This window comes from Alligator mississippiensis, chromosome 3 (assembly GCF_030867095.1).
Source record: "Alligator mississippiensis isolate rAllMis1 chromosome 3, rAllMis1, whole genome shotgun sequence".
In the NCBI taxonomy this organism is placed as follows: Eukaryota; Metazoa; Chordata; order Crocodylia; family Alligatoridae; genus Alligator; species Alligator mississippiensis.
In genome coordinates, this window is record NC_081826.1 from 252,504,649 (window position 1) to 252,526,876 (window position 22,228).

At 41.2% G+C, this 22,228-nt stretch overlaps 1 protein-coding gene across 2 annotated transcripts in view; it reads left to right on the forward strand.

Annotated features, from left to right (window-relative positions):
• The window catches only part of FCHO2 (FCH and mu domain containing endocytic adaptor 2), a 153,528-nt gene that overhangs the window by 75,949 nt on the left and 55,351 nt on the right, over positions 1–22,228 (forward strand). For both annotated transcript variants that reach the window (XM_006263835.4, XM_006263836.4), the window contains exons 9-10: positions 16,507–16,551; positions 19,459–19,531. In XM_006263835.4, coding sequence (XP_006263897.1) covers positions 16,507–16,551; positions 19,459–19,531 — 118 coding nt within the window. The remainder of the gene's footprint in view (positions 1–16,506; positions 16,552–19,458; positions 19,532–22,228) is intronic.

The window sequence follows — 22,228 nt, forward strand, 5'->3', positions numbered from 1 at the left end:
ACACAGCCCTACTGGTGATAGTCATGGACAAACACTAATGCAGTTACAGCTGAAATAAAAGTTTTTCAAGTTTGCTCCTGCTTTCATTCTTAAGCTTATTATACATCTTATTGCGTGGTACTGAAGGTAACCTTGTATCAGATGAGATGTGTTCCTACTTGAAAGGCAGTGTTTGAGAGTGAACTGGTAAAATGCATTTTCAAAGCTATAAGGTGGAAAAGAAAAATTTTTGAGCCAGCTCTGTTACATTGGGGAGAATATCACCAACAGATTTCTAAGCTTCTTGTTAACAATTGAAACAAAGTTTCAGATTCCTGCTGTCCAAAGAATAAAATGCCTAGAAATCTTTTTAATGGCCAGCATGTGTTCCAGAGATCTTTCTTTGGGAGGAAGAGCAATACTATTTCTACTCCTTAATAGTTCCAGGACATGTGAGCACACAAATGCAAATTCAGTAGTGACTGAATTTGACATGATTACAGCATGAGATTTTTGGAGGAACCAACCAAAGAGATGAATTTGTATTTAGTAGTAGTCGGCAAGGATTGGCAGAGTGGCTATATTAATTCCTTTTGGTACAGAAACATCATTGAACCTGTGCCATTAGAAGAAAACAGAGAGAAGGTGGGTTTGTTTGTTTTGGGCGGGGTGGGGGAGGGGAAGTGGGTAGTGCTTTCTAACATCAAAGTATCTCTAGTTTTAGGTGGTGGGTAAATACTTACATACTTGCATGGAATTCCAGTTTCAGGAGAACTTTCTATCTGGTTTCAGAAAATAGAAAATATCAGTTTAAGGGCTATCTGTCAAACACTTAATTTTATTTTCTACAATTTTTTAATTGGCTTTAGCAATGTATTTACACAGGGAAAAAATGTGTGGTTGTATCTCTCTCAAGGATTGGCTAGGAATGAGCATTACCTAGAAAGGCAACGCCTCTGACATAATACATCTTGTAATGAGCCTGTGATTATTTGACTATAAGATGCCCTTTGGCACAGCCCTAGAGTATATTTACCTGTGCCAGTTATCTCATGACCAGGGATCCTAGTTTTCTGTTTAAAAATGGCAAACTCTCTGATTTCTTTAACCCCGCAAATTCTCCAATTTAAAACCCCAGAATATCTATCTACCTACATATAGGTGAACACATTTTATTGATGTATTTACAATTTTAAAACAATTTGGAAGCCTATCTGTGCCTCAGTCATTAATAAAATAAACTCTAAATACCTATACATTTCCATGTTTGATTTTTGGGGTTTTTTATCATGGAAAGTCAGAGCTCCCTCTGCCCCCTTTGCTTACCAGAATGCAAATCCAGCTGTGGCTATCCCCTCCACTGCTTTGTGGTGCTGAGCATCCCTGATATGCTGGTGCCCTTCCCATAGTATTTCTCCTCACTCCTGACCCACAGCTGCCAGCCATCCTGGTGCCCCTCACTCCCCACTCACAGCCCCTTTCCCCCTGGCTCTGCTAGAGAGGGCTGCCAGCTACCAGGATTATGGGGCCAGGGACCCGGGTCTGTAGCCCCCTGCCCTTCACAGCAGCACCTGGGCCCGGCTGCAGCATGTGGGAGACAGCAGCTGCTGCAACAGAGCAGAGCACAGAGCCCAGCTCCCCCTCCCCCACGGGCAACATGGCTGGAGTAGAGCCCATGCGGGGGTGAATGGGGACTGTCTGCTGCGGGCTTGGACTCCCTGCCCTTCTGTCTTCCCCCTGGGGCCTCTGCAGCCCACTGGGCAGGACGTGGTGTGGTGGGGCAGCATGGTGCCACTGCTGGAAGTGGTGCGCCGCCATGGTGAGATGCCCCCTGCCCACCTGGCAGTAGTTGAGGGCACAGTTCTGCACTTCCACCCCTGCTGCTGGGTGGGAAGGGGGTGCCTCAGTATGGTGGTGCAGGGCTTGTGGCAGTGGCTTCGAGCTTCCCCGCTCTTCCCTGCCTCACCATGTCCCACCTGCTGGGCTCCAGAGGCCCCTGGGGGAGGGTACCAGGGCAGGGAGTTTGAGCCCATAGCGGGCAGCCCGCCCCATCCTTGCCCTGTGCATAAATCTGGGGGGCATGTACCCCACATGCCCCCATTGGGAGTGCACAGAGCAGCAGCAGGGAGCTGCCTCTCGTCCCCCCCCCCCAACAAGCCGCCCACAGCTCTGTCCCGCCACCTGCCCAGGCCCTGCAGCCGCACACGGCCCTGGGCCCCAAGTCCCACTCACTGCCTGGGCTGGGCAGCAGCCCCAAACCTCCCTCCCTCCCTCACTATGGGTCCCTCAATCCCCCCAGCCACCACCAGATTTACCTGCAGGGAGCTGTGTTCTCCAGGCTGCCTGGTGGCCATGTGCATGTGCACATGCATATGGTGCCCCCATGCCTGACTGCCCTCCTCCAGCTCCCCCCAGCCCCTTGCAAGCTGCAACTCTGCCAGCCTGCAAGGGGAAACTCACCGTTTCCCACGTTTTTCTCCTTAAAATGAGAAGATCTGGGTTTTACCGCATTTTTCCATAATGAATGGAAAACCTGGATCCCTGCTCATGACCTACTTAGGATACTGAAGTAAACTGCCCTTTACTTGTGGAAGTATAAACACAATAAAATCCCCAAAGCAAATAAGACACAGCATAAGTGGAAAAGTACTTGAGAGTTGGGCAGTAGTAAGAGCAACAAATACAAAGGGTTGTGAGTTTTTTGTGTGATCTTTATTTGAAGGTAAAAGTTCTTTCTGGCTTTCTCATTCTTTGAAAAATTTGCTGTGGCTCATACTTTGTAGTACGAAGTTGTTAGAACTCACTCAAGTGCAAGACATTCTTAAACTCTGATTCCATCAGAGGGGAATCTTGTGTGTACCATTTTGGAAATAATTGAAACACATAAGGACAGTACTACCATTAACATACTGAGGCCTTTTCTAGACCAACCCCCCCCAAAGCTGTATAACAAGCTTGTGATCAGTGTTGTATTAAAAATCAGGATGTTATTTTGTGGCATTTGTTTTCTTTCTTGCTTGGATCAAAGTTTTCTAGCACTTTTTTAAAATGAAGTCCTGTTCAAAAATTATTTTTTTACAGGAAAATTCAGTTTCTCAATGTTTTGACCAAATTGGAAACAAGAAACTTACATGTTATGTTCTTCACTGTTTCTTTTTTCTTCTGTATTTTGCTTTTAAGTCTGAGTAGAATCCTATTTTATTTCTCCTGATATTTAAATAAGAATTTACATCTTTAAAAAAATGTGGAAACATTAAAAATTTTGGGGAAAAAACCCCAAAAGTTCTACTTTTCAGCTTCTAAAATAATCTGTTTTATAAATTCCAGCAAATTGGCTTCTCTCAGCCCACTGTAGCTATTGCTATTTTGGAAATATTTGGTTAGTTAACATATGTTTGTCTCTAAAGATGTTATTTATGCATGTCCTGGAGGACAAACTAAGCACTTTTTTTTTTAAACAAATTGAATAAGTTATATTACAGAAAAAGGGAAAAAGGACACTACTTCCTCATGGAATAAGAATGAATGGCTGAAGATAATCCAGGTTTAACAGAAAAGATAATAGTGAAAGAAGCCCCTGTACATAGCCTGGGGAAAATAGCTGTATTTCATGCATGGAGAGGATAGAGTATTTCAAATATTAATAATAAAGGTTAAGTCAGTCATAAATTATTAACGTTGTCCTTAGGGAAGGGAAATAACAATTAACCATGGTAGTTTTCAGTTCAGCTAAATGTAAGTATTTCTAATACAGCTGTTTGATAATGCTGTCTGAGGAGTTGTTGCATGACATGATAATATATCAAGTCTTTTGAAATAGTAGTTGCCCCAGAGGTGGTATAGTTGTTATGAAATTTTTAAGCATATCTTTTGTATCTGTTTGTTAATGGATTTCAGAGGTGGGTCATAATAAAGGGCTACCAAGCCAAGATATGAACCTCCTTAACATATAATGTTAGATTCTTTTAGTGATGTATATAAATATGTATGCTATTTTTTACAAAGCTGCATGGAATTAGTTTTTGCCTTTTTATTTTCTGACTTATAGACCTCATACTATTTCAGAGATAAGCCAGAGAAGTAAGAAAGAGTGAAAAATTAAGCTTAAAAAAAAATCTGTATTGTGTAGTGTAATGCAATTAAACTGAATTCTAAGAAAAGAGTATTTTCTTCAGGATTATATGTAAGGCTTTGACTGTTCCACCGGCAAATTCAACTTGTTTGCTGGTGATTGCATTTCAGATACCCTATGATTTCATTGACTCTGGCAGTGCTATAGGTCTGTGTTCCTCACAAAGGCAAACTGTTCTTGAACAGTTTCTCTGGTGAATTAGGTACCAGATTAACTTTGGGCCTTCATTGTCTTAGAGTTGTTTTTCCTTCAGCGCATGTTTGTTCTGGCAATTGCAAGTAAATTCTCACTCCATTTATGTTTGACCTTGTTCATGTTCATATTCTAGTGTCTCAGAGAGTACAGGATCTCACCCTTTCTGCCCCAGGAACTTTCTTTTGGATACTCTATTGTCATAGCAGCAGCTGTTAGTGTATTGTGGCATTCTGCACCAGTAATTCCATTTTTATAGAATAGATATTGATTTTCTTCATTTTGGCAGATGAAGGTACAGTGGGGCACCCCCTGACCTATCACCTGAATGGTGTGAAACAGAAGAAAATGTCAAAGTGGTAGTAAAGTGAGCAGCAGACATTTAAGTCCGCCCGTCCCCCCTGCCTTGAAGAAGTGAAGTCAACTTGTTCCTATCCATGTAGTGCAGGAGAAAAAGGATTTATGCTGATTTAAATATTACATAAATTACATTCAGTGATAATTTCCTGATACTAAACAAGTATTTTTGAAAGAAAATTACTTGATTGATATATCTATATCTATATAGATATATATGTATATAAATAACTATTAGGCCTGCATTCTTGTTGCATAAAGGTATACATACCTAAAACAACAAAAACACAAGTTCTTACCTTTAAAAAAGAAAAAAAGCTATATTAACTTCTTGGTTTTTATTATTTGACTTCCTTAAGTAAGGTCAGAGTGGATCATTTTCTATTATTGTTCTCTAAAAATTGCTCTATTTGCTCCAAAACCTATAGGACATTTGCATTTCTAACACAACGTAAGAAATTCTAAAATACTTAATACTAGAAGCTTTTAGCTTTTTATGTATTAACTCCTGAATGGTTTTGATTTTAAGCTTAGTGTACATGTAGTCTTAGGCAGGGCCTAATGCAGTGGTCTCCACCCTTTTTATGGTGAAGATCACTTTTGGCACCCCAGGATCTACTGCTGCCTCCCGGACAAGTAGCCCAGGCTCTGACCCTATTCACCCAGTCTGGCTCTGGCAGCAGGGGACATGGCTCAGCCCAGCCATGTGCATCCTGCCACTCCCGATTGTGGAGCCTCTGACGGACTGAGATCAACTGTCAAGAGGCTTCACGATCAACCAGTTGAGATCAACTGGTTGGTGACCACTGGCCGAATGCATTTGCCTCTTAAGAATTTTCCAAATAAAATAAGATTTTCCAAATAAAAGAAAAAAAATGTTCTGCATATTTTAAAATTTTCCAGACAGACAGGTATTTAAATGATGAACCAAAAATAGTGAGTTGTTAGGATGGATCTTGGACATGATGATAGAGATGGGGTTCTTTTAACATTTTAAGCATTTCAAACAGTATGGGCATACGTGTCCTACAGAGCTTTCTAGCAGTAACCCTGTAGAAATAATAGCTTCTTTGAAATCCTTCATTTTGAAGGACTTCTTGTTACATGTGCTCCCTCTGGAGCATGATGGGGTTGCTTGGCCTTCCAACATCCAGTGGGAAGAGAAGTTGGAGAGGAAGATAGACAGCCAAAGAGTACTCTCCTGTCCACTCAACTTTGTCACCTGGGGTGGAGAGCAGAAATTCCTTTGTGCCTCTCCCACTGGAACGAGGAGGTCAGGGGTAGGTAGGAGGGAAGGTGCTATGGGTGACCAGAAGCAAGTGTATAAGAGAATGTTGTCCATCCTACTCTTCCCACCTGCCTCCTCAGGTAGCGGGTGCTGAGCCACAGACCTGAGCAATCTCCTGGTTGGAAACCATGCAGCTGCAGCATTTTAAAGTACTGCCATGGGAGGAGAGGGAAAGTGGGAAGTTGTACTTCTGTCTGTGGATAAAATGCTCTATTTTTAAGTGCTTCAGAGTACAAGTCTTAGAAGCACTTCAGTGTTATGTCTGTCCAGAGTCTAGGAAAGAACATTTTCCCCACCCTTGCAGATTTATCTTATCGTGCATGTCTCTTCTCTTGCATTTGACTGATAGCCTTTCAGAGAACTGTTAGATATTAGAGGTTTTTTGATAATCCTTGTTTGAACCAGGAAGACTTTGGTCTTAACGATTTTGTAGCTTTTCATTCTCATATAACTTTCTGTGTTCAGAGGCTAGTTTTAGGAGTAGAACACTATTTTGATCATTTATGTCAGTGTAGTTATTTGAGGATACACATGAAAATTTGGTCATTTATGAAGTCAATGAGTTGTAGCTTATGCACCTTTCTGATGCCTACATATTAGGACATTTTCAAGTATTATACAAGGTCATATAAATTATATAAAGATACTAATATTTAACATACTTTAATTGAAAGGAGGAACAGAATAAAAGCTGCAGCTTGTATTGCTTCAGAATTTGTGGCATCTCTTTGAGGCTAAGTTTATGCAAGATCCGACTGTCTCTTGAGATTCCCTTCTGTAAGTGGAGAGATTTTATTTAATTCAGAGCCACTGACAAGCAAAAGTAGATTCTCTTTGCCACGTTATTACTCCTCTGGGCTTCAACCTTTTGTTAAAATGGTTCACATGCCGCTCTCTCTCAGCTGCATGTACTGAAGGGATTTCTCACCCTTCTTCCTATAATTTTTTAGCATTCTTTTGGATCAAGGATGTATGGGAATTGCCATATACAGATCAATACCAGTTTTTCCTGTGGGGCAAAGAAGTGGTTAAGCCTGTATTCCATTTCTTTCATAAAGTGAAATCTTCTTTCCTGCTGAGTCACAGTTTCTTCAGAGGCCCAGCAGAGCCAAAAAGCATCATCGTGTGGTCCACACAAAGAATGTCTCAGAAGAATTCAGTGCATTAGGAAGCTGGCTCGCCTGGTTGTTCTTTTTTAAATCGGGTCCATATAAAGTATTAACAGCCTCTTAAGACTTCTTTGTTCTGTGGCAGTGGTTCTCAATGGAGACCACTGCAGATGGAGATGGAGCTGCAGCCCAGCTCAGTGGAGATGGGCTGCAGCTGGAGCAGCTCTGAGACATTCAGGCCAGGTAAGACCTCCTTTTCTGCCCCCTTCCCACTGCTCTGCAGGGTTGGCACAGTTATGCTCAGGGCATAAAACTCATTAGTTATGCCTACTCCTGCTGCCTTCTTTAGGTTTTTCAGGTCACTCTAATGAAGAAGCAACGCCCTGGTTGAGAACCACAGAGGTAAGCTGAGGAAAGATGAATAGGCTTTACTTATTTCTCTGGAAATGCATTTAGAATACTGACTGGATTGACTTCTGCTTTCCTTTTAAAATTAAGAAAGGTGTTTGAGTATCTTCCTGTAGTTGCTTCGTGATTATTGGCTTGCAACGGCCTCTGTAAATGCTGGAAATGCAGCCTTCAGCTGTTGTGGATCATGCAGGGTTCACCCTATTAATCCATTTGTTCCAGATACTTATTTTTTCATAAGTAACTATTGAATTTCTGTTGTCTAGACTGACATAGTTGGAAATTAGGGAATAGTGAGTTCTTCATCTTTTTAGGTCAGTGGTCTTTTTTGACTCAAGGTGCCGCTCATTGGACTCAAGGCACCACACCATAACTTTTGTGAATCAAGTAGCATCCAATTTCAGAAACATCTAAGCAATACAAATAATTTTAATTTTATCAGAATAAGATCAACCAGTCACCTTTGTTTGGCTTAGTGGAATGTTTCTCTGTCTCTGCTTGCAAATGATAAAGAACTTAAGTTCAGAGCTAGTTTAAATAGACTTAAAGAAATCAAATTACTGTTCTTTCTAACTTTTTTGTTATTCTTAAAGCTGCAGTGCAACTCCTCAGGTTTACTTGCTTGCCACTTCCATTGAGCATATGTCTGTAGTACCTGGAGATGCTTGGGCTTGAAATGTTTTTTCCCTTTTTTTTTTTTTTTTTTTGGTCTAGTGAATTGAATATGAGACTAGAAGTCGTATTATCCAAATCCTGGCTGTTCCTTGCTTATTTTTTGAGTGCAGGCAGCCTCGTTTTACTTCCCCTCTGGAAGAGAATAGACATTTTCCAAATGTCTTTGGAGGAATCCATGGAGGAATAAATAAATACATATACTGCTTTATGATCCCATTATTAGCTCTGTCCCTTCTCAGAAGGAGAGAGGCAATATCCCAACAGTCTCATATTTTCTTTCAACATAGAAAAAAATTCAATGCAGCCTTGGTGTCAGTGGGAAAGCTGGACAAATATATAAGCATGAGAATATCACAGTGTGAGATTAGCCATTCAAATACTATTGTGATAGACATGATGTATCTAGATGAGGGAGATTACATGGTATAATATAGCATGGTGTTTCCCAAACTTTTCCTCAACATGACACCATTTTCTTAGTATGGCCCCTCACTCCCCAGCCTTGCTGGTGCCCCTTGCTTGTGACCCCCAGCCTTGCTGACAGGGGCCCCCAGCTGCCAGGGCCTGCAACTCCCTGCCCCCCCAGCAGCACTCTAGCCCCAGGTGCCAGGTGCAGGAGGCAGCAGGAGCTGTGGCTGGAGTGGAGCGTGGAGCCTCCATGGCCCAGCAGGCGGAACCAGGTGTAGGAGGGGAGGTTCAGTGATGCTGCCAGGAGCCCCACACTGGCCGCACTGCCATAGTGAGGTGCCCCTTGCCCACCTGGCAGCTGCGGCAGTGACAGCTGTGCTCCCTGCTGCTGCCAGTCAAGCAGGGGGTGTCTCACTATAGCAGCATGGCCAGCGTAGGACTCCTGGCAGTGACACCAAGTCACCCTGTCCCACGCACAAATCTGGGAGGCACATCCCTCCCCCATGCCTCCCTCCCTGGGCATGCCCGATCCCATTTTTATCTTTGTGACCCCAAATGGGGTTGTGACCCCAAGATTGGGAACTACTGATATAGCATATTCTCTTCAATTGTGTAGTTGGATCCTGGTTTATTCCTGTGACAAAACTTCCACATTTACTTACACTTTTTAAAACCTCATCTTATAACCTATTTAATAAGGGAATACCTTTTGACCAGCATTAGTTTTCAGTGTTTTCTTATAGTTCAGCTAGACTTCCTTTCAGTTAAATGCTTTCCTTTTTTTGTTTTTCCCTGAATAGGTATATGTACATATTAAAGTATTATTTTGGAAGAATCATTGTTTTAGGCCTGAGGTGTTCAACCTCTGGCCCGTGAGCCAAATGCAGACCATGGAGCTACTGCATGTGGCCCATGTGGCTCCCCATTGGTTGGGAAATTTGGCAGCAAGGGAGTAGTGACCACACTCCCCCACTACCAAATTCCCACAGCCTCTCCCCCAGCACAGCCAGATCCAGGCCAGGCCATGCCTCCTTCTCTCTACCACTGGGTTGGGGCTGAGCTACCCACCTGCCCTTGCCTAGCTGAATTGGGACAGGTTCCTCCCCCCTTCCCACCCATGGGGCTGGATTGGGGCCAGGCCAGGCCCCCTTCACCCCTCACAAGGCTGGGTCAGAGGTGGACCACATCTGCTTCCCACTGTGGGGCTGGATCGGGCCAGGCTGCTCCCCCACCAATTCCCTTTGTGCTGCTAGATGCGGCCTCTTTATGTCTGTCCTAGACACCAGATCATGGCCACCTGCCACTTCCAGCCCACGGATGGACCAGGCACTACCGATCCGGCCTGCCAAGGAAAAAGGCTGAGCACCATTGCTTTAGGTTAATTGAGACTATTACAAATACTGCTTTGCAAACACTTTTCTTGCAAAGAACACCCATTCACCTTTCCACTTCTGCTCATCAGTTTAACAAAAAAACTGCTTTAATAATTTGTTATTCTAAAACTGGAGGTTCTGTTCTGGAACAGAAAATTACTTCTTTGCAGTCTAAAGTATGGGAACAGATTTCTATTCAATGTGGTTCCCTCCCCTTCCCTCCTTTTCCCACATTGTACAAGGAGTAACAAAGAAAAGTTGATGTTAAAAATGTTCCTTTTGATACATTTATGTTGCTGTTCTGGTTTCTCAGTTTGAAAACTTAGAATTTGTTTTGGTATTAAACATGAAACTGCATCAGATGATAGCAAGAAAAAGATTGCTTGTGTGTTTGTGTACACACAAAATTGACCTTTTTGATTCAGCTTAACATGTAAGCGCTAAGAGCAGTCATTTGTTTTGACAGAAGAATTAATTGAGGCTAAAACAGTCGAAATTCCACTTGTATCAAGCTGTTCATTAGGAATTGCTCTCTGGCTTTAGTGCTGTCAGAAAAATAACCTGTCCTGCTATGATTAAATAGCAGAATAATGGTCAGTCCACTGCATTTGAGAGAGAGGTTGAATAAACTTTCTACTGCGGAAACAATTCAGAAGTGACACGCTGCAAGGGGGGTCAGAATGTGCATTGATATCCAGCTGAGCTGTCAACTGGCACCGAGCCAGGCACGCAAAGCTTTGCCATTTGAAGCAGCATGTGAGGCTTATGCAGTTTAAAAAAATTGTCCTCCTTTCATGCATGATTTAATGTCAAAGAAAAAAAACTTTGTTTTCATCAAAAACTGGTAATATTGTCTGTTGTCACATTTGTAACTACAGCTAGTGTTACAGGGTCTACCTTTGCAATGCTTTAAGTTAATACAAATATTGATGCTTCTGCACATTTCCACACTTGCTAATCAGTTCTCTGACCAAAAAGATTTTTTTGTAGTGTGAATATTTTCTATTGCTGAAAATCAGTTGCAGTTGATAAGAATATAAGTAGCTTTAACCAAGTAGGTTATTTGTGGATTTCTTTAATTTGATTCTTGTCAGCTTGTCAGGCCACTCTAATATATAACATACTTAAAATTGATCCCAAGGTCTATTTTCAAGTGTGTAACACAATTTTGTATTTTCCTTGCAAATAATATTTTAAAAAGTATTTTGCCTCTCTTTTGCTAAAGAATTACAGTGTGCATGTAATTCAAAATATTTACATATTCCCAATAGCCTGTAGCTCCAGCCTTAGCCAGAAGTGTTGTCTTAGTCTTGTTTCACAAGTTAAACACTAGTGACCTGTCATGGAACCCTTATTAATTACCTGGCTGATAAGACGTGTAACTGTCTTCAAGGCTGTTAGTGCTACTTCACAGATTAGATAGGTAGCAGGAGTAAGATGTTTGTTGAAAAACTATCTTGCTAAAGTGCACCGTCTCTAAGATTTTTTGCACTAGATGAGGAGTAAAAAATGATTGTTTGCAATATTATTTTCTTTAATTTAAAAAAAAATTGATTTTGCTTGTTGATTATACATTTTTATATGCCAATTTGGAATGTTAGTGTCAGAGGAAAGCTGCACTGATAGCTCTGAAATAAGATTGATCTCTCAGTAGTTCCAGCTAGTCTTGCTTGCCATAAAACTTAGTATATACTTAATTTGATTTTCTAATACAGGGCTGTTCCCTGGGCCACATGCAGCCTGCAAAAGCTTAATTTAAGGCTTGCAGGCTTCCTCCTACATGCCACTTTTCTCTCCTCCCACTCCCCATGCGACCTCATGCAACTCCTGTTGTTACTGGGGTCCCTGGCTTCCCATCCCGCTCCTCCAGCTTCTACTTTCTGCCCCTGTCCATGCTCCTGGAGTGCTGTCCTAGTGTTGTCCTAGTCTGGAGATGGGATAGCGTGGCCCACAGGGATCCCAGGACTCTATACAGCCCATGAGGTGGGAGGCAGGGGCAGGGAATCCATGCAGCCCAGGCAGCAGGGGACCTGTGGCAGGGAGCCTGTGCAGCAGGGGCAGAAGGGAGGGTGCCACAGTTTGCCCAGTAGAGCTGTGCAAAACACCATCATTTCATTTTGACCTCCATTTCACCGTTTCGAAGAGACAGTGTTTCATTTTGTTCCATTCCGAAGCACTGGCCTGTTTCGTTTTGTCAAAATTGTTCCGCTGTTTTGATGAGTTCCACTGTTTTGCCCATAGGCTATAATGGGGAATCATGAAAATGCCGAAAACTTTGTCATTTCTTGCCTGATTCGGATGATAATTGCAATATGGATCCAGCTTGTAAGAAGCTATACAGTCCAGGTCCAGCTCAGGGGGCCAAGGGAGTTTAACTCTCTTGGTTTAATCTAATCCTTGCATTTACTTACATCGTGCACTTTGGTACAATTTAGTACAGTCAGTTATCGTGTTCAGGATGCTCAAGACTGGAGTAGCAGAGAGATTGTCACAGAATTATCACATGTATTAGGATGTGGAATAGTCTTTAAAGACAAATGGTAGAAAGTGAAATAACAAAACATAAAAACTCTGATGGCTTGTTAAGTAAGTAGAAGTCCCTGCCTTCTGCTCAGTACTGCTGCTTTCATTAGCAAATGGGGGAGGAGAAAGACATCATTGTGAAGTTGGGATTATAGGTAGGATTTTTACCTCAGCTCTGTGTTTTTACTAAAATTATTTCAGTTAAAGGTTTGGAATCCTTACCGTCTCTAAAGACATCAGCCGTAACAGGCAAGAAAGGAGTTAAAGAAATTGCATGGTCTGAGAAAATGCCTGTTGAAAAAAATGTTAACTTTTGAGTATTTTACTATCTAAGGTATTTTTAGCTTTATTTGTTTTATTTATTAAATACTTGGCATATTAAGTGAGAGCTTTTTCTGGTCAACTTGGAACAAATCCATATAGGTCACTCAAGAAGCAAGAGAAGCAACTATATCAGTGCTGTTCAATCTTTTTCCTTGGGGGGCCAGATGAGCAGTACCTGGTCCATCCATGGGCTACATGTGGCTGGAGGCAACTTGGATGGATCCAGCATGGTGCAGGGTGGGCATGGCCTACACCTGAATCAGCCCTGCAGAGGGCAGGGAGGGAGCATGGCCCAGCTCTGATCATGCCCCTGGGCAGGAGACAGGGCATGACCTGGCCCCAACCCAGAGACACAGAGAGAAGGGGGCATGGTTTGGCTTAGGTCAAGCTGTGCTGGGGGAGGGGGCACGTGAATTTGGCAGCTGGTGAACGTAGCCACTGCTCCCCCAATGCCAAATTTCCCAACCTGTGTGGAGACTCATGGGCCAGATGCAGTGGCTCTGCAGGCTGCATTGGGCCTGCAGATTGAGCACCCCTGTTTTAAAATCAAAGGAAAATAAATAGCGTTGGAAATTAAGTTTATTGATAAATACTTTCTTAAAATGTTGATGCTTAATTTCTAAAGCTTCTGAAACAGGGGTGGGCAGTTACTTCAGTTTGTGTGCCACTTAATGAGTTTTGGTAAGCCATCAAGGGCCCCATACACAAAATAGTTCAGAAGATATAATTTTAACAAAGTATATGTAAAAAAAAAAAAAAAAAAAATCATCATATTAAAACTCCAACATCTACTGTAATATATTTTATCTCAAAAAATATTTTTGTCCTGATTTATATTTTTTTGAGTAGTATATATAGAGGTGATTGCATAATAGCTCAAAATAGTCTTAGTCTTGTATATTGTATGTGGGAGAGGGGAGGAGTGTGTGGGTGTTTGTGTGGGGGGATATGGATTTGTGAAGGGGGGCTGCCTGCATACTAGGTCCCAGGACGTGGCCAGGGGTGGGGGAGGCAGGGGGATAGAGCTTGCCCAGGTGGTACAGTACAGGTGTGTTCTGCCCACCCCACTCATCCCCCATCCAGCCTGTGGCTGCCCTCACAGTGCTCCCATCCCAGGCCACCAGCACTGTTTTGCTGCCCCCACCTGTCCCATGCCTGCCAACGGCCCTTCCCCAGCCTCAGTGCACACAGCTTCCCAGCAGGGCTACTCCTGTTGCTGCAGCTGCCCAGATACTACCTGGCTACCCCTGCCTCCAGTGGCTTCTCCCCCTCCTCCTCCTGCCCCTGTTATGCCATTCCAGGCAGGGGGAATCTGCAACTGGGTGGCTTCTTCCCCAGCACAGAGATCCAGCTTCAGCTTCCAGCCATCTTCCACCCACTCGGCCACCTCATTGCACTGGGTGTGTGGAGTGAGTGGAAGGCAGTTGACAGCCGAAGCTAGAGCCCCGCATGCTGGAGCAAGAGCTGCCCAGCTGCAGCTTCCCCCTGCCAGAGCAGCACAGCAGGGAGGGGCAGGAGGAAGAGGAGCTGCTGGAGACAGGGGGAGCTAAGCAGTACCTGGGCAGCTGCAACAGGAGCAGCTCCATTGGGAAGTTGTGTATGCTGGCTGGGGTCAGAGCCAGGGCAGTGCCATCAGCAGGCACAGGGCAGGTGTGGGTGGTCGGGAGACGGACTGCCCCGGGCAGGAGCAGGCAGGGCTTGGCCTCATGCAGAGTGTCGCTGGAGGCAGCCATGGGCTGGATCAATTGGCAGGCCTTATCCAGCCCACTGCTATTCTAAAACAATTTTAAAAGATCATTTTTAAACTGTTATTATAGTTCTGCTCCTAGATTCTAACCTTACAAAGAACTGTACATGTGCCTACCTTTGTGTACAAGTACGTGCATTTGTCAGATTGGCATCTTATTGAATATCAGTAAAATCCTTATTTTGAGGATACATGTTTTTGTATTTAATTAGATATTGCTTTGACTTTTTCATGTATGGAAAATCTCTTTAGAATTATGTAATGCTCCTTACTTGTCTATACCCCGAGTCAGTTTACTTGGAAAAATATATGTAGAGGTTAATTGATTTTTATATATTTTTTTTTTAATTTACTATATTGCACTGCTTTTTCTCGTTTAGTTGTGTATAGATCTTATTGCAGTCTTGGAAAAATATCATAAAGTATATTAGTTTTAATGTATAGAACACCATTTTGACCTGAAAGATCCAAATGAATATTTTCTCATCACTTCTGAGAATGTTTTTTATTATTTACTTGGTAAATATTTCACAGCCCTTAGAAAGAAATAAGCTGGGATGACTTGAATATGCATTAGTCCCATGCTTACATCAGCACTAACTTCACAGTTTTTAAAATTAATGCATTTTAAGTGTTTGAGTGTGACATCTTGTGTAATACAACATAATTTGCTATATCAGTATGCTTAAAAACAATCTTAGTTGCATATTTCAGGTACTTGGGCTCTGCTTCATTTAAGTCTGAATATTAGGTTTCTCAAAAAGGTATAAGAATGACTTTCTTCCAAGTCACAGACAGAAAATGCCTCAGGGCACTGTTCTTTCCTTTTTCCAAATCAACATTCATAAAAAGGTACACAACTTTCCTATGTTATTTCTTACACCAGAAAACTGAGAAGAGGTTTCAAAGTATCACTATAAAGCACTTCTTATAGTGGGAATAGGAAACACTTCAATATTTAATGATGCATAAAAGTTTCCATTTGAGCTCTGTCACTTGTAATTGAAATTTTCCAGGCTTGGGTTGTTTCCTGAGAACGGTAATTTTTTTTAAGATGATGTAGGTGTGTATGTGGCAGGGATGGGGGGAGCATGGTTACTATACAGTATCAGGGGGAGGAAGCAATAGTTTGCCATTTTATGTGTAATGTAAATATAATCGTATGTGTGTGCACACAAACGCAGGCACACAGGTTGAATGCCATTATGATGCTCACTTTAAAAACACAGGAATGTCTCAATCCAAAAAGCTGTTTCCTAAACTAAACTGTCCACAATGGCATTTTTTTTTTTTGTTAAAACAGTACTGTTCACTTAAAGTCTTTCATTTCAGTGACTTAACAGTAATTTAGGTACCATGTCTGCATTGATGCTTTTTGCTGTTCTGTTATTTTTTTCACTTTTTCGTATTTTTAAAAGTGGTTTTTCTCCCTTCTTACTATGTAAAAGTCCCAATGGAAATGCATGTGATGAATGGCAAAGCTAATATAAAATAGTACAATTGGGTAGTGCCGTAGCAGTGTTTGCCTTTTCCCTTTGCATCTCTCTTGTTAAAAAAATAATTGCAAAGTTAATTTATTATAGTATTATTGGTATAAATTTGAATGAACAGTCAATGGGATGTAAGCTGCCTAGAATCATGTTAACGTAGCGACTGTGACTAGAATATATATTAAATTATATTGACAGTGGTATTCTCAGTAGCCAGACATAACTGTGTGCAACCCAGTCAAGTTCATATTGATCTCCTTGACATTTTCAATATTTACTTTTGAGATCATAAAGTCTTTCAGTAGTCAATTACATAGTCATCATCATATTTGCATGAATTTTCAGGTTGACTGTGTTTTAGGGCTGAGTACTCTCAGAACATGAGTTTGTAGTGAGATTTTTGTATTAAGGACAAAAAGATGCTATTTTTAAAAAATATCTCAAAAAATGTCTCTTAAGATTAAAGCTAATAACTAATATTCATGTTCAATTTTCTTTAAGGCCTTATTGACTTTGAAGAATGCAATACATCTACTGCAACTGAAGGTGAGTTGTTAATTTCTTACGCTGCTACTAGATTAAAAAAAAATTTGGAAAGTTATTAAGTAGTAGTACTCTTGAAACTTTTTTTTTTTAATTAAAAATTGGCATTCAAGAAAAAGTCCAGGACCACTTCTTGACAAAATTTATATAAAATTCTTAAAGGATCAAAATGTTTTTCATAAACAGCTGCACTTCCATTTGCAACCATTTGGTTTGTCATTTCCAGTCTGGTGTTCTATTTCGAGTAGATCAGACATTAACAACTGACTGGATAATTTACAAGTGGCAAGCTAAGCCCTGGTTTGCATTTAAAGTTTTGGAATATACATCTATATTGATTATGCCAACAGATATTCTAATGTAGAGAAATTTGTAGGCAAAGTACTTTGTCAGTATATAGTTTATTTTCTTCACGTTATAAACTACCATTGCATATGTGTGTCTTCACTCCTTTTGGGAGCATGGGTTGCCAGTATAATAGCTATTGTGGGAAGAGTTGTTTTTTTTTTTTTTTTAAGTGCAGGCAACTCTTAGTTGCCCAAATTACGGTTGAGGGACCTCCAAACATTTAGACAGTGGAGCAAATGCATGCTTTTGAGAACTAGCGTCATACCCCAATAGTAATTCCTTGTGGACTTGAGTGTTTTCTGAAATGAACAATATATAAATACAAATTTACACATTCATGAATTATTATTGTATCAAGGAAAAAAGAATCCATCAATCTGCCTGCTATGACATAAATTTGTCCTGGCTTTCTGGATTCCAGTTATCTAAGCAAAAATTTTCCCAGACTGCACAAATATCTCAGCTGCATCCATACCACCTAGTGTAGTCCCAGCAAAAGGATCATATCAATGAGCAAAACTGCTAGAAGAGATGTTGAATTACTATTCCAGATGCTCAGATTTTATATCAGGGGTGGGTAGAATATGGCTCACAGGGTGGATCCGGCCCATGGACAGTTTTTGTTCAGCTCATAGCAAGTCCTTTGGTTCCACCCAGCCCAGGCACATAGGGCAGCCTGGGCTGGGATGCTTGATGGAGCTAGACATGCCAACCAAGAGAGCGGAGGCAGCTGCTGGCTTCTGAGCCACAGGCCCAGCACCAAGGTGGCCACTTCTGCTCGCCTGCACCAGCAATTGTAGGAAGCATTTCTGCCTGACGTGGGCTGGAGGGCGGGACCCCATGCCCAGTTCCTTGGGATAGGAGCCTGGCTGTATTTGCAGAGCTGCTGCTTCTGATTGCCCCTATGGCACAGCATCTCCACCATGGCCCCCAGTGTGTGGCTCTCACCTGGCACTTGCTGCCCATGTGCCCAGCACAGCCCTGCCTGACTTGTGCTCTTCCTCCCTGTGGCCCAGTCCCTCTTGCTGCTCCCTACTTTGGCAATGGTTCTGCTGCCTCCCGAGCCCCAACCCACTGCCAGGCTCCTGCTTCCACTCCTTTTGTTGCCATCCTGGCTCTTTCCATCCATGCACAGGGGTTGCAAATGGTGCTTGCTTAGGTCTCTCTCCTGGCACTGTTCAGACTGGGCTAATATTCAGTTCCATACAGTGCTACAAGTCAGGGCATCCGCAGAAAGAGCTGAGCCCCTGCTGGGTCTGCAGAGTTTCTGGGAGCCACATGTGTTCTGCTGGCTCTGGGGCCCTTCAGCTTCTGATGCTCTGTCCATAAAGCTGCTGCTTACTGTTTGGGCCCCACGGGCTGCCTCTTCTTAGCCAGGGATCCTAGCCAGTTGACTCCTTGCCTGTCCACGCCCCATCTGGGCTGAGCTCAGAACATAACCATGGCTGACTGCCCACACACCTCTGTGACGGGTACCAGTTCCACAGCCAGGATGGGGCTGGGCTCCCCCCCTAAGCAGGGGCAGCCCACAGAACCTAAACAGTAAGCAGCGGCTTGGACCCATGTGGCTAGGCCAACAGGATCTGTCCCTTAAGGAGTTTTGCTGAGTTATTGCGAAGGTTGTTGGGGGTGCTGATCCAGCCCACAACAGCTCACCAAAACTCCCTATTGCCCGCCCCTGTAATATATAACTGTTTTACTGAAAGCACACTTCACTTCATCTAAGAGGTTATTTGGGAAAAAAGGAGTCAGAGCCATAGTGTTGAAGCTGTCTGTGCAGTTAGACCTCAGCTGGAATATTGTGTGCAGTTTTGGGCTGCACATTTTTAAAAGATAATAGGGAAACTGAAGAGGTTACAGAGGCAAGTAGTGAAGATGCCATAGAAGTTGGAATGCAAGCCATATGAGAAATGGTGAGAGCTAAGTATGTTTAGTTTGAAGAAATGGAGATGCGAGAATGAGGAGCATGTGATAGTAGTTATCATATATTTGAAAGGCTGCCATAAAGAGAACAGCTGTTCTTGCTTGCTGCAGAGGGCAGGACATGAAGCAATAAGGCTGGAGAAACATTTGTTTGGTGTGATACAGGAATAGTGTATCTTCCATTCATGTAGGGGGTTAAACTAAGTGAGCCTTGAGTCCTTTCAATCCTGTGATTCTAAATGATCACTCCCATATTTTCTGTTTTCTGAAAAAATTAGTCAACTTCAGCAAAAATCTAGGAGATGAGTAGACATGACATTAGTCTGAGAGAATCTGGGTTTGGCATTCACTTTCTAATGACATGTAACTTATTATAACTTACGATGTAAGATACAAAGCCAATTTTACTATGCTAAATGTTATAATGAACAGACTTTAACTTTGAAATCATTTTCATTTTATTACCCCCTTGTAAGCAGGTGTACTGGGCTTCAGATTTACTTAGAAAATTAAACTTTTTGCTTCATTCACAAACTATAGCCACATTTTTAATATCTGCATGGACTAGAGGGTCTGTGGCATTGTTAAATATGAATTAATTCATTTCTGTGATCTAAGGATAAACATTTTTTTCTGTAGGGGTAAAACCAAGGAAAAGAAAGCCTTTTGGTTTGTCAGGAATAATTAAGAAAGAAAAAGATGCAGAATCTGTGTAAGTATTTCAAACTTGAAGCATGCAGTCCCAGATGGAAATATGTAGCATAATTACCAAGAAAAATATTGGGAATGACTATAATTCTGTTAAAGAGACACTAACTTTACAATTATTTTTTCTGAAAGACATTTTCCTTCTCCTAGATGCACATAAGTGTGTTATAACTAAAAGATATTAGTGGTGGGAGAGACCATTAAATTGGTTTGGTTTGGTGTTTGTTTGTTTTTTATTGCATTTGACAGTACTTCATCTGTTTAATTCTCTTCTCTGCTTAGGAAGCTAGGCCTCGGTTCCATAAACACTTCAGTCCATAGATGACTTGGCTCATGTGGGTAATTTCACTTGGGTAGGGGGCACGCACAAAAAATACTTTGTACCCAGGTATTTAGAGGATCAGGGCTTTAGTTGGCCTCTTCCTGAAAATGTAGTTATAAATGACAAGAAGAGTGTAGGATAACTCTTAAGTATATTTTTCAGAGATTTTTTAAAAAGACAACAGGAATTAAATTGGATCAGAAATTAATTATGCTCTAAAATGAGTTTTCAAAACATCTTCTTTAAAAAAGATCAGAATGGTGGGTTTTGTTTTTTTAAGTATTAAGTAATTTTGACTTGTTTTCTTTATAGCTTCTAGAAGTCCCGTTCCCCCCCCCCCCAAAAAAAAGAACTTATAATTTAATAGAGATGCAACAATTTAAATATGTTTTCAAATAAGAGGGTCAGCAAGTCTTTTTATCTTAGAATATTTGGTTACTTTATTTTTCAGTAACAGTCTGCCAATAATTAATGATTTAAGCCTGATGCTCATTATTTACTTATACCAAATGAAGATGCTTTTATGATTTTTCTTTCGTCCTTTTGATTTTAGCAATGGCAAGTCTCTGGACCACGATTGCTTCTCTCTTTATACTGTTACCTTGGGACTCTTTGATAGATTTTACTAAATAATTTTCCCTAAAGGTGTTTTGTTTTCCAAGAATTAATCCTTCTCTCTAAGGAACATTACACAAGTTCATTATATCAGTCTAACCTGAATCGATCTCAGTTGAGCCATACCTCCAATGTCTATCTTAAGTTGCTTGTGCCATTTTAGACCAGTCTATTTGTGCTGGACTTCAGTTCAGTTACAGGTGTAGATCGATCTACTTTCACTTAGATGTGTTTAAATGTTCCACTCCTTTTCCCCACAAAGTATGCTGGGGGAGAAGAGATGAAAATGTAGGTACTGAGATTCTTGTCAGTAAGATTCTGCTTTATTATAAATAATAAGTTTTTCCAGATCTGTATAACTAAAAATAATAATTGTAAAGGTATTTAAAATTGATACTTGAGGAATATTTAGAAGACATTAGAATAGTAAAATATTTGCTCTGAACTTGTGAGCAAAAACAAAACAACCCTCAAAACAGAAATTAGTCAAATCCTAAGGACTAAAATTTTTTGAGAGGTCAAATAGCTTTTAATTTATGTTAGGAGGTTTATCTTTTTTTTATCATATACTTTTATAGAAAGTAGAACTTCATATTTCATGTAGGTCTGCTGGAGGATACCTACAGTCCGCTGTCCCTGAATTTTTTGCCAACAAAATTATTTTGCTCTCCATTCTTTTTATCACTCAAGGTAACCCCGTGTTTTGTGTTGTTCCACTGTTCCCTGATTTGCAAGCTATGAACCTCCTTCCTATCAAAAACTTAATTCCTTACAGAGCAGTAAACTTTTATCTGGTGAGTAGAAAGATCTCAATGGAAATGAAAAACTCTTGGTATTGGTTTCAGGGACTAGAAAGCCTCCAAGTCAACTGTGATGAGTTGGATCTCTGATAAAAATCATGTTTTTGCTGAATTTTACTGAAAGAAAGAAAGTCCTTTTGGCAGTGACAGGTGAAACATGGGCTTCTATGAACCCACTCCTTGCACATCTACATGCTTATCCTTGTTAATTTGGTACACTAGCATACACTTTCTTTGAGCAAACGTTTTTATTCAATGTATAAGTTGTTATATCTTTTTTCTGTTAGGATTAATTGTATACTACATAACAGTGAAGAGATAACATCTGAAAATGTAAATTGCTCTACTACAACCACCCTAAAAATCAGGATTTTTTTGTGCAGTTGTCATTTGTTTCATCCTGCTCTGTAGGTAACCAAAATAGGATGATTTTTTTTTTTTTGTGAAAATTTTTCAGAAAAATATTAGTCCTTAGAAATTTAAATTAGGAACTCCTTTAGCCACTTCTTAGCCATAGTTATTTTAATCACCCCATGTCTGTTCCCTTCCTGTCAGGCTTTTGCTTATTTATGGATATGGGAGTTGGTTTGCCAGGGAAGACTTGAATCAGGAATTTCTGACTTTAGGACTTGTTTGTAGTCTTCAATTTTGAGTACTTTTTCAAAATTCTTTACTGTCTTGCTTTCTACAGTTTGAAATAAAGTTTTTGCAGGGAAGGGGGAAGTAGTTAACTAATAGGTTCACATTACAGCAGTAAGCCCACTGCCTGCTAATTTACTTTGTTGACAAGGGTAAGTATGAATAATCAATCCCAGGGATCTGACATCTCTTTGGCCTCGTCAGAATCAACTGCTGAAGACTATTCCTCTCAATTTAAGGAGCTGTAGAGAAAACTGAGATGACTTACAGAGCATTCATTCCTTTTAAACCCTGTTTTTCCCTCTATCCTGTTGGTATCTGTGGT